The 16568-nt window shown below is 42.9% G+C and overlaps 1 protein-coding gene across 1 annotated transcript in view; it reads left to right on the plus strand.

Annotated features, from left to right (window-relative positions):
- ROS1 (ROS proto-oncogene 1, receptor tyrosine kinase) overlaps positions 1-6031 on the plus strand; it is a 73984-nt gene extending 67953 nt beyond the window's left edge. Inside the window, exon 44 of the mRNA XM_059835508.1 lies at positions 5886-6031. Coding sequence (XP_059691491.1) covers positions 5886-6031 — 146 coding nt within the window. The remainder of the gene's footprint in view (positions 1-5885) is intronic.
- The last annotated feature ends 10537 nt before the right edge of the window (positions 6032-16568 follow it).

Below are 16568 nucleotides of genomic sequence, written 5' to 3' on the forward strand. Positions count from 1 at the left end.
CTATTCACTGCTGAAAGATAGGCTGTTCTACCCCCAGTTTCAAGAAGTGCAAATGAAATGTCATGAATCAGCATGCTAACAGGATGGTTCTGCATTGCTATAAAAATAACCAGTCCATCTATTTTCAGACATAACTTTTTACATTTGCACATACAAGACAGCACTATATTTTTTCAGGACCTAAGCGTGCCCCTTTACGGATGGAAACACCTGTTTGTTTTGGCAAATGTCTTTGCCGACATCAGACAACTGGGCATTAAGCAGCTGGAGTGGCTCCTTGCCTTTATGACCCAGGAGGACTATTCTTATCAGGGCTGCTCCCCACAATCCCATTTGGACCTATAAGGAAAAAATGTCTAATTGCTCAGAAGCTGTGTCGCAGCACCATGCTCTTACTGCTAGAAGTGGCTCTTCTGGTGAGAGTAGATGCAGGGCAGTTGGAGGGAGCCTGAGGAAATCCAGGGTAAAAGACTAAAGACTGAAAGGAAACACATTTGGCCTCAAAAACATAATTTTTAAATCCCTAAGCTGGAGATATTGCTTGAAAAATGTGGCAAGATAAAACAGTTAGAATTTTGTAATGTTTCCCTTTTTCACTTTTCTTTCCAAAGCCACTCACTGAGTGTATTTACTTTTTTCAGCAATTAAGGTACTTGCTAAAAATGTCACTTGGGTTTTTTTTGTTTTTTTTTTTTAAATCTCTGTGCAAAACTTTGCATTGAGGAGATTTGATATTAAAATCTGCAATCAGCAATTTGACCAGTAATTATATGTCTGCCCTCTCTGCTGGCTGAGTAGTACTGGTTTGCTGTTCCCTGTGTAAGAGTCATCAGTTTATTTTCCTAAAACCAGCTGCCTTTTAAAAACGGTTCTGCACACCTCTCTGAACTTAAAGTAATCACTTGGACAAACGGAAGCTTCTCTAAAGCAGATGTGTTGATAAGAGACATTTTTAAAACCTTGTACCTAGTCTCCTTTGTATTTTTCTGAAATTCAGTAATCCTCTTCCCCACTTAGCTTAGTGAGTGGCTGACCCAAAGCCAGCGGAGGTCAGAGAAAAGGCTTCTTCCAAAACAGTCAGTGGTTACAACACTGCAGGAAAAGGGGGACTTGGTGGGGTGATCATTTCTTATTTGTCCCATAGACAAATGCTGTTTGATTCCAGAGAGCACACATGAGCCATATGATACTACAAGGAAAGTCAAGCTAATACTTTGCCTTGGTCTGAGGAAAAAAAATCAGATGATATGATGTTATAAGAGCTGACATTTATGTAGTATGGGTGTATAGATATAAGCAACTAAAACTTAGGCATTGTGTTTACGCTGGCTGTCTAGGCTGTTTAACAGTCACCAGAGAGTTGTAGACACGTTCAGGGGATGTTACGGTGTAAAGGTAAGGATGTGAAACAAGCACCTCCACAAAGCGACTCATTCCTCCTTTCTCTCTCCATTAACTGCAGAGGCAGCCTAGGCAAGGCGCTTAAACTGGACACGTAAGATCTGGGTGATTAAAACTTAGTAAAATGAATCCTGCTTTGTGACCTGGAGAAGGGGGGTGCTTTCCTATTTATACAGCCTTCTTATATTGCAGCAAAGGTGGAACTGGCCTTTTTTGGTGGTCTTATATTATAAATGATAATAAATAAGATAATATTTTTATTATCTTATTGTGCCCAGTGACAGGACAAGAGGTAATGGGCACAAACTTGGTTATAGGAAGTTCCATCTAAACGTGAGGAGGAACTTCTTTACTTTGAGGGTGGCAGAACACTGGAACAGGCTGCCCAGAGAGGTTGTGGAGTCCCCTTCTCTGGAGATACCCAAAACTCACCTGGACGCGTTCCTGTGCAATCTGCTCTAGGTGAACCTGCTCTGGCAGGGGCGTTGGACTAGATGATCTCCAGAGGTCCCTTCCAACCCTTATCATTCTGTAATTTTGTGTAATAAACAGGTTTATATCTGTATTTCCCAGGACAGCTTCTTGCACACAGAGGTTTCAGTCCACAAATCTCTGAAAAATCTATTCAAATAAAAAGAAGGACAGGCAGTCAATGCTTCAGGCAGTTTAGTGCAGTGGAAATGCAGGAGGAACAAAACTCTCACTTTTAGCACCTTTAGTGTCTGACAGAATAGCAAAGCTCGGTGAGTCACCCTCAAACCATGCAAGATCATATGCTTCATTAGACAGGAAACACAGATATATCTCCACTGATATATAATACAGAGTATTAAAATGGATATATATTTATTCTATTTATATTCTTACCGGCAATGTGCAGAAACTGAAACACAGCACCTTCAGCTCCAGGTGGCCAGCAGGTATCAGGAAAATACTCCCTACATAGGAACTATCTCCTTGAGCTAACCAACACAACTGAGGTGAAGAAGTCAGGGTTCAATAGCCACCTTTTTCACCCTTAACAAAGATATGTCATCAAGCACTTCTTTTAAATGTGTTCACCATGGGGTACATCTTTCAGCCATGCCAGTAAGTCAGACAGTCTCTTGTTTACTACCACGTACATTGTGTGGCAGGGACAAAGGGCAGCGTATGTGTGAGAAAAACAAGAAGATATTAATGGGAAAAAGCAAATGTGGCTACACTTTTAAATACCTTACCAACTGAAGGTGCTAAGCATTACATGGGATTATGTTAGCCGGAATTAGTAACGTCTCAGGCTGGCTACTTAGCTTGTGTAAATCAGTGGCATCCCACTGGTTTCTATGAAGCTTTATTAATTTGCGCTAGCTGAGGATCTGGCCCTGAAATAGCTGTAATAGAAGATCAGCATCTCTAGATCTGTTTGTTCAGTCTCTAGCAATCAGCCTTTCTACTGACATTTTTTTCTTCCAGTATGTTGTCACCTTCTGAACTTAAACACCAAAAAACCCATCTGCTTATCAAGACATCACAAAAATTTTCACCCTTCCAGGCAGGACTTCAAAACATGTTGTGAGCCCACACAGCCTATGGAGCAGGCAAGGAAAGATACTCTGTGAACGCGAGGCGGGATACGTGACCCAGCTCGGCACCACGGCTGCCCTGCGGCAGGAAGCAGCTGACTGAGATGCTGAGATTGGGAAAGGGGAAGCACAGATTTTATCAGGTTAGGACTGGTCTCCTCAGAGGAGGCTAAGCAAGCAAACTCCATCCCTCATTAGTATGAGTCAGGCAATCACAGTTTCATGTGTCAATTAATGTGGGGCTCTCTAGAGTAAGCTTCTGCCTACCCCTGGAGAGAAGCGTTGTAATTAATTTACCTGCAGTTTGGCTCAGATGTTGTGCTTTAAGCACACCGCTACCATGAAAAGTGTCCAGCAAGGTCAAAGCTATATGTGTTTAGAACCTGAGACAGGTATTTATGCAAGTACAGTTCTGAGCTTTGAACATGCCATTTTAGTTATCGGAAGCAGTCAACCTGAGAGACCACAGAGGTCAGTGGGAACCTGCTTCTCAGCAGAGTACTTCTCAGGCTGTACAAAGCTCTGGACTGCCAGAGCTAGCCTGCCTCATGGCCTGAGGTAGGTTGTTTAAAGTGAACGTGGGAAACTCTACACTATGCAGCAGTCCACAGTGTAGACAACCCCTCAGGATTTAAGCGTTTGGAGTTGACTCCCCAGCACGACTTCAGATTCCATGAAGGTGTTCCTTGGACGCCTGCTCTCGGGGTGTTTTGTTGGCTCAGCCAGGCTTTGCCTGTGAAATCTGAGGGGATCGCATCACATGGTTTATCCTGCATTTACTCACGTATAACCCAGCATGACTATACATCAATCAACTAATTTTAGCAATGTTAAAACTGAAAAGAAAAGAATTATATCTTATGAATATATTGACCTGCCTCCCCACTCCAGCTTCTCTCTATCTTCCTTCAAATTCTTAAGGTTTTTTGGAAGGGGCTTCCAAAGATTATTCAGAATTCTCTGCATTGGCTTATGACTTCCCAGGGTGTTGGTGGTGCTTCTAGCTCTCACATTTCTGGGGGAATTTCACAACGTATAATGATTTTTTTCCTCAGTTGCTCATTTTAAGTATCTTCTATCTCCATCCATCATATAACTAAGTGCGCAAAAATCATTTGCTTGCTTTGCTGACTTACATGAGAGGCAAGCATTGCACTACATAATTTGACATCTTTGCATAGATTTTTTGGCTTGTATGGCAGAATGGTGCTAAGCTTTCACAGGTGCCGAACACTGCGTTAAGAGGTGACACAACAGTGAAGGAAAGGGCACTTGTAGTCAAAAATCTCATTGTGAAAGTGGCAATGTAGCTTATACGTGTCATGTCATAGGAGAAAGCACATCATCATTATATTCTTCGTCTGTCTTTGGATAGGGTAAGAATATTCTGCAAAAATAGTCTTTCTTTCTTATTTGGTCCCCAAAACTCATAAAGTAAACCCAAGGCAAGGCATTTGATTTTTTTAGCTCTTTTTCTCTATAATGAGAAATGCAGTGGGGCATAGGCTGAAAAAGGATTATAATATTTTAGATATTCTGTAGTTCTTCAGACCTGTTGGGGAAAGAATTAGTAATGTATCTATATATCTGGTAAAAATATCTCAGTGACCTCATACTCACATTTGTGTAAACATCACCTCATCAGTTCCAGATACTTATACAGGAAACGAATCTGAATGCTCCTCTAGTGTTCTATACTTAGGCAGGTCAGCCGGCATATGTCTGGTCTGTAAATACCCAGTTTTACTTGGGTCCTTATTTTAAGGTTTCTCTCTTAAGAAAGAGTTTGGTGCAAACGTACCCTCAGCACTTCCCAGTGTGCCTTTTCCAAAGCAACTTGCCCCTGACGGTTTCCATTAAAAGCTTTATTAAACAAAAAACAAATACAAAGAAGAGCTGTACTGGTTGGTAAAGGCTTGGTCAGGATTGAATTACTAAATATTGCCATAATAGTCCTGAACTGACAAAGTGAGTATCAAATGATTTTTCGTAGCTGTCAGTCACTGTGGTATGTGACCACAGTTTGCTCTGTCCCAATCCCCATCTTGCTAACAGGTTTCCAAAATCAAAATTCTCCTTCAGAATTTTCCTGATAATCTTCCCTAATGGACTCTAGCATGCGGAACAGACTTCTGACTTTATAGCTTGGGGGAGGGTGTGTGATTATAGTCACACAACAAATTGTATGTTGCCTGGTGCAACAGCACAACGCTTGCGATTCTTTTGAACAGATAACCCTAAATGTCACGTGCTTAATTTTCCAGTTGTGAAGGAAAATAAGGAGGGAGTGTAATAAAAGAAGGTATATGTAACAAAAATAAAGGCAAAAAATAGCAACAATTATAACCTGAGCCTTTAGTTAATCAGTTTTCCATTTTTAAAAAGATATATCTCCTGCAATACATTTCAGGCAATTCTGTATATGTGAACAACACCAAATTAGGGCAAAAATATAAAGTTTTCAGAAATGGGGAAAACATACTGGATTGCCAAGTTCAAACTTCTAGAAAGACAGAGTATTACAAATCCTCTAGAGAGACAGTATATAATGATTTAGTAGGTAGAAAACTGCCTATGTTACAGGACTTTTTAGCAGTGTTATTAGCAGGGTGACACAAAGGTACAGATTAAAATCACTTTGGCTTTATGCAGGCTATCTATACTACCAAAGAAGCAAGTCATGTATTCATAACCGTATTGCTGCCTGTGGAGGTATGAATGGTGATGACAAACCTTCCTTAAGTGATTTGCTTAAGGCTATAACCCACACCGGCAATAGTAGAAAATAAATTTGAATCATCAGTCACTCTTTATACGGACACTAGATGAACTTTCTCCAACAGCTGTCTGATTTTGTTTGCTTTCTAATTCTACATGTATATCACTGGGCTGTTGTCTTTTCTTTTTTTTAAAATGCAGATAGTGATGTTCCATGTGCAGATTCGGACAGTATTCTTTCAGCCACGCTAATGGAAACAAGGAATCAAGAGGGCTTAAATTATTTGGTATTAGTCAAAGAAGGCAATCAGGACCAAGGAAGCATCAATTCTGCTGAACTTAGCTAAGTCTGGTTCCCTCTGTTTGAAAGAAGAGGGAAAGAAGAGAAAAAGCTCTACCAAAGAAGACATAAGCCAAGGAAAATATTCTGCACATTGTCATACTTACAGAGATGTCTTAAAAAAAACAGCAACTCTCTAAAACACTAAAACTACCAGAAAATATCATAAAGTACTGAATGTTGTGTAGCAGAATAAGACACCAATTACATATATTTTGATTTTCTACATGTTATGGTTTGGGTGTTTCACAGGAGATAGTTTAAGGGAATAAAACATAGAATCAGACAGCAACTGATTTTACTGTGGTGTTGATTAAATATACACAATCACATATGCCTCAGACACAGGCAGTCCTTTCAAAAAGGGAGTACTGGTATGCTGCTTCAAAGAAGGGACCAACTCGCTCATGAAAAGAAAAAACAGCTGAAATCTAGCTTCATTGTGCATGAACAGGATTTTACAAATTAAAAAACTAACATAAATTCTTGTATTTCTATGAACTCCAAATCAGAAAGCAATTGAAGAAGGGTGACTGGGTTGTCCACTGCTAGGGATGATCTATTTCATTATTTAATTTAAACAAATGCTTGCAGTCATCTTGAATGTTAAGTTGCACACCAATTGATCTGTGAATCTAGACAGTTCTGTTTTCTTACATTTCTTTTCCTTTCCCTTTTTAATGTTCATCATTCTCGCTTATTTTTTATCAGACTGGGTGAAGGGAGATACTTTTCCTTGATGTGTTTGGAGATCAAGTCAAAGTATATACTAAAATTATATATAAATCATTACTGAATAAAAGACAGCAATAAGCTTTTTGGAACATTTAATCATGAACAGTAGTTTGCAAATTATGCAGAGCTATTCACTGACGTCTGTCAGGAAGCTAGAAACATGCTCTGATTTTATGCAAATATTTGATAATGGGGGACACTAAAGAGTAGTAAAGGCACTATCTGATGTCAGAATGTGTACATTTTTAAGATGCAACTCCACTGAAATCAAACTTCAAAAGTTTCTTAAATGGAGATCCAACACAAATGAACAAGAAATTTTGCTTTTGACTGTTTTACCCGAATGAAATAGAAATTGACAGCTTTTGAATTAGGATTCTTCAAAGGTCCATTCAAGCAGTTTATAATTATATAAATATTTTTTTCTTCATCTACAAGTTAGTGTACAAGCCAGATTTGCTAATAACAACAATAGCAGCACTTCTTTTTTTTTCTCCTAAGCTATGCTCAGTAGACCGTGAGTGATGGATAAATAAATAAATAGTGTGTAATGCTTCAAATGCTGCTTGATTGATTGTACAGCCATTCCTTGCATTTCAATAACTTAAACACAAGCAACGTTTACTAACCAGTAGCATGTGCTAGCCAGAAACCAGGGAGTTCCCTGTTCTGTAGTCACCACATCTGGATGACTTCATGTGTGTGCGTAATTCAACTTAACTTAAGAGGACTGCTCAGTCAGAAAGCCACAGACAAAGGTTTTGCAAATCAACAGGACTTCATATGTTTTTTTCTTTAGCGGAGAGGCCTTCAATCCTGCCAAAATTTTGGCTAGGTAACACCTTTCACAGGTCTTGTGACCACATCTGTGATGTGATAACCCAAGTTGATTCAGTTTCGTGTAGGTCTGAGTTGAAAAAGAATCATGCAAAAGCCTATCCAACATGATTAAAGTGGGTTAGTAGGCAAGGTGAGTGTCAGTGACAGACAGCAGTCAGAAGTAACACACCTGAGGTCTTGAAGTAGCCACAAATACCCAAAGCGGCACACAACAAACAGAGGGAAAGGTAAGTCTTGCTTTGCCCATGTTTTGTAAGTGTCGCAAGACAAGACTAGTTTTAATGGAGGATTTATCACAGCATGATGAGGAAGAAAGTGTCAAGTTTAATGCATTGCCAACAAATGAAAGTTCAGGATATTGACCAGTGACCTATGCCTTTTGCACCTAGTAGTATGAAAAATGGATTGAACTGGATAAATCACAAATCTCTCAATCCAAGTCTAAGGATCCTGATCTACAACTTGCTGAATTCAGTGGAAGACACAATACCTAACCTTCCCCGTACATGCAGTGATCTGCGGCATGCTCAGTGATACAATTTGTCAGCTCTGAGCATGGCCCTACCCATCACTCTGTTCTCCCTCCCTCATTTCCCTGCCTTAGAGGAGTAAATATGCAAACACAACTCTTCCACTGAGTTATGGTAAAGCTGGATTTGGTATGTGCAAGCTTGCGTCAGTTGTATCCCCCCATGATGCTACTAGCAAAAAGTTTCTTAATCCCTTATGTTTCCCTATCACCCTTCTCTTTACACACCTTCATCTTTTCACCTTCTCTATCTCATTGAAGTGATGCTTCCTCTCTTCATTCAAACTCTTCATGATGATTCATGTTTTACTCATCAACTCTTATTCACTATCAGGAGGACACTTCTCGCCTTCAAGCAGCCAGCCCCTGATGACAGTTTTCATAGCTACTTTTGGAGACCGCAGGGGAGACACACATATAAGAGGTGACAAGAATGAAACACCTTTTTAGCACAATGTCTCCTGGGCTGGGAAATGGGCACTACCTGGACTGTGTTTGTTTCTGACAGTTGGCATCTCCTCCTGTGGCAGATCAAGGGAAAGAGTCAAGAAAGCCTTGAGTTCAAGTGTCTTGACTTTCAAGGCTATAGGTTTTTAAAAAAGTGTAAATGGGTTTAAGGATGATAGTGTCATTTAAAGGAAATATGTATTTCGGGGAGAAAAGATTTAGAAAAGAATCCTGACATATCAGAAAGGTTAAAAGTGAGATAAGGGTAAAAGTGAAGCAGTTGTGACCACACTTGCGTGACGTAGTGCTGAGAGACTCATCGTCAAGTGTAGAGGCAGTATCATGCATTTTTACCTTCTTCGTTTAAGGCGTACAGTGAGACTGAGTCTAGGGTGTGATATCTATGTAGTAACATGAATTCTTTCTGGATTCCCTTGTAAACCAAAGGAAGCCACCCAAATCAGAGGAGAAACCTGTCCTGGGAAGATTCCTTCTGCAAGAGCTAGAGGAACTAGAAAGTGATGTCTGAAGTCTGAATCATAAATTCACAGGGGTTCCTGTCAGCAATTCCAAAAGCTTCTTAACAAAAGCATCATTCTCAGGCTAGTATAAAGCAGATGGACCCAATCTTCACCTGCTGTAAATCAGGTTAAATAAGTTAAGTTATGCTGATGTATAGCAGTGGAGAAACTACCTCCAAATCTTTAGCTTCTCAAGATTTGGCCTGACACAGGTAGTCCTGTGTCCAGCTAGTTCCTGAGCAAAAGATGGCTAATCTCCCTAAGCCCCCTCCACTCCATTTTATGGCACGATGTTGTACGGTGTGGAATATCTCTTTTGTTAGTTCAAGTCATCTGGTTGCATCCCTTCCCAACCTACTGTGCAACTCCAGCCTATTCACTGGAGGGGCAGAGTGAGAAGCAGAGAAGGCTTTGATGCTGTACAAGCACGTTTCAGCAATAGCTAATACATTAGTGTGTTATCAGCATTGTTTTGGTTGCAAATCTGAAACATAGCACATGACGAGCTGCTATGAAGGAAATGAACTCCATCCCAGCCAGACACAGCACAGCCTCTAACCTGCCTGGGAAGAGGAGCCCTGTGTCCCCAGGCACTGATCAGGGGATGCCCTAGGTGAGTCTCTGGGTCACAGGCGGTTACTGTCTCAGGCTCTTCCTTGTTCCTTGATGCCAGCACAAACACTTGGTGAGATCACTGAGCAACGATGGTGACCATGCTTCAGGATGTGATACCACACACAACCCACTAGTGCCGGGCTCTCAGATGGCAATGACTGAACCCTGAGCTGTGCTTGGACAGACATGGACATACTATGTGGCTTTAGTTGGCTTATTTAATCTCTCAGCTGCAGACTTGACATCCATATGAATGGATGAAAAATATTTACTGCTACCTATGAATAGTATTTACCACAACATAACACAAATGCTGTGATGATCAATTAAAGTTTTTAAATTGTTTTGTAAATATGAAGGGCCAGGGCAGATGTTACTTATTTACTAAGGCGGCATTTTCAGTGGCATCAATTCTAGGTCTGCTACCTTCAGTCCCCTTGGTCTACAGCAGGTGGTAACACCCAACCACCAGTGCATTTCTGTTTTTCAGGGTTGCTTGCAAGAGTCTTTGAGCTGGCACATACTGATGACTAGATCTATCCAAAACCTGTGTACCTCATGCTTTCCCTTTGGGACCACAAGCAAGATCCTTGCAGTGGGTTAACCCTGGCTGGACGCCAGGTGCCCACCAAAGCCACTCTATCACTCCCCTTCCTCAGCTGGACAGGGGAGACGAAATATAATGAAAGGCTCATGGGTCAAGATAAGGCCAGGGAGATCCCTCACCATTACCGTCATGGGCAAAACAGACTGGACTTGGGGAAATCAGTTTAATTTATTACCAATCAAAGCAGAGTAGGATATTGAGAAATAAAACCAAATCTTAAGAACACCTTCCCCCCACCCCTCCCTTCTTGCCGGGCTCAATTTCACTCCTGATTTTCTCTACCTCCTCCCCCCGAGCAGCGCAGGGGGACGGGGAATGGGGGTTGCGGTCAGTTCATCACATGTTTCTGCCACTCCTTCCTCCTCACACTCTTTCCCTGCTCCGGTGTGGGGTCCCTCCCACAGGAGATGGTTCTCCATGAACAGCTCCAGCATGGGTCCTTTCCACAGTCCTTCAGGAACAGACTGCTCCAGAGTGGGTCCCCCGTGGGGTCACAAGTCCTGCCAGCAAACCTGCTCCAGCGTGGGCTCCTCTCTCCACGGCTCCACAGGTCCTGCCAGGAGCCTGCTCCAGCACGGGCTTTCCACGGGGTCACAGTCTTCTTCGGGCATCCACCTGCTCCGATGTGGGGTCCTCCATGGGCTGCAGGTGGAGATCTGCTCCACCGTGGACCTCCATGTGCTTCAGGGGCACAACCTGCCTCACCATGGTCTTCACCACGGGCTGCAGGGGAACCTCTGCTCTGGTGCCTGGAGCACCTCCTCCCCCTCCTTCTTCACTGACCTTGGTGTCTGCAGAGTTGTTCCTCTCACATATTCTCACTCCTCTCTTCCCCGGCTGCCATTTCTGAGTTTTTTCCCCCCCTTCTTAAATATGTTATCACAGAGGCGCTACCACTGTTGCTGATTAGCTCGGCCTTAGCCAGTGGCAGATCCACCTTGGAGCCGGCTGGCATTGGCTCTGTCAGACATAGGGGAAGTTTCTAGTAGCTTCTCACAGAAGCCACCCCTGTAGCCCTTCCCCTACCAAAACCTTGCCACAGAAACCAAATACAATCCTACAAGGAAAAAACAATGCTTTATGAAAAAAAAAATTGAGTCCTTACTGGGTCAAAGATAAAGTTATAGAAAGTTTGCATGTAGCTGCTGCTGGGAGATATGCCAGGTTTCAGTGGAATCACTCACTTATGCCCACATGCCACAGAGGGAGTGCTCAGCAGGTTGACATGAGCTATGGGAACGTGGCTCTCAAGATCTCCGAAAAGAAAACTTATAGAGCTTGAAAAGAGGATTTTTTGAGATACAGAAGGCAAAAGATGTGTTTGCTTGTATCACGTAGGACTGAAAAATGTGAGGTGTTAAGATTATTTCTTTGCCTTTTATAATATTCAATATTCAGGTCTTGCCTTCTCTGGGAGACTTTATTGTCAGTGGTTCAATGGCATCATCCCAAGATTCTGGGAACTTAAAAATGGCCACCAGAAATGCAAAAGGCTGTGCAGCTACACTGCTAACGCAAGTGTTTTCTATTAGTCTTTGTTACTTGCAAAAGCTAGTAAGTGGCAGGGACGAAAAAGGCAAGAGCTGAGTTTACCACAGCCTCATTATCTGAGAAGCTCAAGGCAGGGCCCAGGGCTGAGACTTAAGTTGTTGTTCCTCAGCTTTCCTGGTACCCTAGACAACAGAAACTAGTAAGATCCTCCAGATCACAAGGTGCCTCAAAATTTGGTTCCCTCACTACTTGTACGGAAGGGCATAAAGATCCTTATAGCAGGGCCACAGCACCCTTGCTTCCCACAGCTGTTTTCAGCACAGAAAGTTTTAATATCTATTTGAATTGACTAATGTCTCTGGTGTTTTCTTTTTTTTTCTTTTTCTTTGACATCTGTGGCATGCTGCCTATGATGGTCTGAGTCCTCAAGTGTGGCTCTACTGCACACAACTGTGTGAAACTGATTCTTTGTGATACAGGTTTAAGATTATGCATTTTAATAAGAACTGTGAAGGCAAGCTTTCTTCTAGATTTAAATTTACCTCTTTCTACACAAAGCTGATCTTAATTCAGCTATAACAGACCTGAAAATAGTCGTTAGAGAAAAGAACGTCTTCAAAATAGCTCTGACAGGTGTGTTGGTGGTTAAAAAGTTTTAGTTCACCTTCATTTCTCTTACTTGATTCTTGAAAGTTTTCCTTACACACACACGCTGGAGTGAGTTGCAGGAGTTGCATACCAGGTGGATTTTTCAAACGATCGTGGATCTATTTATAATGACACTTGGCACCTCTAACTGACATTATGTTTTAACTCTAATAAATAACCAGAAACCCAGTGCATCAAAGCCAAGCAATGATGCCAAAATATTGTCATTATTGCCAGTGACATGACTGATACTGCCATATAAAATGACCTTTTTTATAACGTGTTAACTTCTTCTTCAGATCATGTCTTCCATTTGGAGGGCGTTCATCACTGGCTTCTATCTTTTACATTAAGAACGCAGCTGTAAAATAGCCGCTCTCTGTTCGGATAGCAATCCCTTTTGCAATGCTGTTGACCTGGCTGGGATCTTCTTTTTCCTGCTTTTTTTTCTCTCCTATCTTCCCTGACAGTACAAGTCACTTAGTGCTCATTAGATATGTGGCCACTGAAATGCCTTTGTTGTCCTATGCAGTACAGTAAGCAACTACAGTTACCTCTTCATCCGTCCTATAGGAGACTCAGTGGAGTTTCAACATCACCAAAATCTCACTACTCTGATTAATCTCCTGGTGTATTTGTCTTCACATATCCAATTTTCACACCTTTCCAGGAGGGCTGACCATGTGTAAGTTCTCAGTAATTTCCAGTCACAAATATATTTAGCTTTCTCTTACAGAGAAACAGGAGAGGCAGAAGTCTGGGAGTCACAGAATTAACCTTTTATGAGAATACCTTCTCTCACATCTTCTTATTTCTTCAGTCTGACATCACCACATCCCCAAGGATGAAAACCTCCTTACACAGTGCAGCCTTGTATTCTTCAAGTAGGACCTTGCCAGCTTTGCCCTTTCCTCGGTTTGTCTGCTGACATAGTCTTTGATATCTTAACAGAGGTATCACTCCATAATTTTTGAGTCTGTTGCTTAAGGCACAAAGAATTACCCTCTACCTGAATCTCCTAAACCAAAATTAGTGGCCATGATAAATGACAGTCAGTTGCCAAACATGTCCTCTTGCCTACCCCACTCAGAGATGGCTCTTGGCTTTAGTGGCAGCATCGCCAGGTCAGACGCTGTCATTTCTCTTCACAGAAGCAAGCTGAGAAGGGACTATTGGTCCTACTTCTTGCCAGCATTCAAGGTTAGCATTAAGGAATTAATACAGGCATCAAAAATGAGGGGAAAATCACACATTTAGAAATATCTTTAAAGGCCTTTGTACACTTAATCCTGTGGTCTTGCAGCAGTAAGTTTAGGCGGTCACTAAGGGCTGGGTGAGGTGTCACCAGGAAAACAGTCTGACCTTACTGTAGCTCAGTTGTCAGGCCGGCACGCAGGAGTCATACTGCCACCAAAATCAAGCTTTCCCACGCCTCACCTTTGGGTTGGTCCTAATTTTTTTCAGATCTTTTCTCCAGGGAATGCTTTCTGAAACGCCTACCTGTCTCCATATAGAAATGAATTTCTGGGGAAAAGTGTTACTAAAAACTTCTTGAGCATTCTTTGATTCAATTGTATATGATGATGAGTAAAATGCTTGATCTTGATGGAAGCAATATAAGAAAAGGTGGTGACAAAGTGACTAGAGCTGCAAGTGCCCTATTGCTACCATGTTTGTACTGTTGTGTTTTGGCCCAGATCATAGACTCCTGCAACTTCAAAGTAGTATGTATGTTTCTGGGGCATGAGAAGCAAAAAAATAGAATGTGAGCAGTAAGATGGCTTTTAGAAGACAGGCCTACATGCAAAGAGGTTGGACTGTGACTAAAATCTTATGGCTGCTACTCTTAGGACTATGCAAATACAAAAATTGCAAATTCTTATCCGATTTACACGGGGTTTTTGAAATTGCAATAGTGGCAATTTAAGCGGCAAAGCAAAACAGTAAAGTGCCCTGGGAAATACACTCCCAAAGAGGACAAACAAAACCAAATACAAGTGCCCTCTCAAACATGGGATTTGCATTTTCTTAGCAGAATAAACTCTCTGCCTTGACTCTCTGTGCTCTCACTGAAGTGGAGGTCATGGCTAGTGACAACTGGGAGCTGTTCCTGGAGGCTCTCTTGCCTTTTTAGGTTATGAGGGTCTCTGTGTGTTTAGGGTAATATGATTGACGGCTCCACTCCGGCCCCAATTAGCACCCTATAATTTATTAGCTTCTGCTTTCAGATTATGCGCTAACTTCACAAATATTTCAACCACGGAAACAGCAGCTATCAAGTGTCTCTTTCCTGATCCAGCTCACTGGGACTGCAGTTAAATACAAGGAGGGAGCTGTGCAGGTCTGTCAAGAGAGAATAATCATTTGTGTCTGTGTGCAACTGGGGCTGTTGCAGCTCTTTAGGACTCGGCTTGTGGAAAAAAGGGCTCATTCTACTGGATTGGGGATTGGGGCTTGGCTCCTACCACAGGGGTATGGTGCAGGATTGAGGCCAACGTGCTGGCTCTTCCGGTGAGGGTCTATGTTTGTCCAATTCTGTTTAACATGTAACTACTGATGCTTCAGCTCCATGCAAACAGCATTGATGGGAAAGTTTGTGTCCCTCCTAACACCATTCCTTTGCTCCTCATTGCTGCAACGTGGGGCCAGAGTAGTAAGTGCAGGATGGAAGAGACTGGGTAAGGCAGGAGAACAGAGCGGGAACGAGATGCAGAGTCAGGGCTGGGGCCAGAAGTTGAGGAGAGGAGAAGTCAAGAAGTCAGGAGGGGGTGTGATGAACTAGGAGGGCACCTTGCAGCCGTACCTGGGCCAGGTGGGGCAGAAGGGAACGTGCCATACAGTGGAATGTAAATAAGCAACTGACACATTGCTAAAGAACCGCTCCAGTCTTCGGTCAGCCTGTGTTTTTGTGAGCTGCGGCCAAGCACAGCAAAGGGAGGTGCCTGTGCATGTGAGTGGGGCCCAGAGGCATGCACCCCTGCATCCCTGCATCCCTGCACCCCTGCACTGTGGACGGGCTCCTCCAGCACCTTCTCCTTCTCCCTCAGGACCTGATGCAGAGAGGGCAGGGGCAGGAGCAGGAGGAGGGAGGACATGGCACCCCAGTACCTCTCCGCTACAATTTACACTCACAGGTTTGGTGCACATGATTCACAAATTGTGCCTGGCTGTGGAGGCAGTAGAAGGTGCACTGCAGAGGCAACTCCTCCTGTATGATTAGAGATGGACATGAACAGCTAGCCTGAGCTGCTTGACAGTACAGTCAGTTCAGAGAACAGCCTAACTGTGCTGGGAACTAAATTAACAATACAGTTCCCATGGCTGTAGCCCCTAAGCCTGGGGGCTGACTGAAGTAAAGCTATTTCTTTTTCTTTTTTCTTTTTTCTTTTCCTTTTTCCTTTTTTTTTCTCTTTTAACTATCCCCTATTCCCATTTCTCTACTACTGCAAAAATCAGTACCTCACTCCTCCAAATAATCACGCTGCAAGTCTCTCTCCTTCCCCTGCTGCAACTGCTCCTCCGGGTGGCAAGCCAGGGAAGCCAGCCAGGACACCGTGATCCCCCGGAGGAGCTGGCTCGCCCTTCTGTAATCGAAAGGGCATGTTAATTACAGCCCTTGCCCAGAAAACGATGCGGGAGAACTGCCAGTCAGAGAACACTGGTGCATCCAAAGTCACCAGCAGCATTTTCCTCCCTTCTAGGAAGGGACCAACTTTTAAGCCCTCGCTAGAGCTTGTCATGAACCTAAATAGGACTTCAAAGGGAAGGCGAGAAGGGATGGCAGTCCCTCCTGACCCAAGGAGGGGACAGGGCAGATACATTTCCCCAGAGACAGGCAGCACACAGTCCAGGGGAGGCGCAGGGGATTACTCAGACCCTCTTTCACCCTCTCCCTTCTTCCCTCTTCCTCCTCCACTGGGGGGTCCTATGGAAAACCCACTGGAAAAGGAGGGGGGAAGTAAGGAAGGTTACCCTAAAGCTTGCCAACATTAGACTTAAGTGCAGGGGCACACATATCTGTGTCTAAAGAGCTCTATGCTGCGTTCTTGCAACTGCAGCTGTACTGAAGCGAAACCCCCATTCAAATAGAGACTGTGACCACAAATACTAT

Source organism: Gavia stellata, chromosome 2 (genome assembly GCF_030936135.1).
Source record: "Gavia stellata isolate bGavSte3 chromosome 2, bGavSte3.hap2, whole genome shotgun sequence".
In the NCBI taxonomy this organism is placed as follows: Eukaryota; Metazoa; Chordata; class Aves; order Gaviiformes; family Gaviidae; genus Gavia; species Gavia stellata.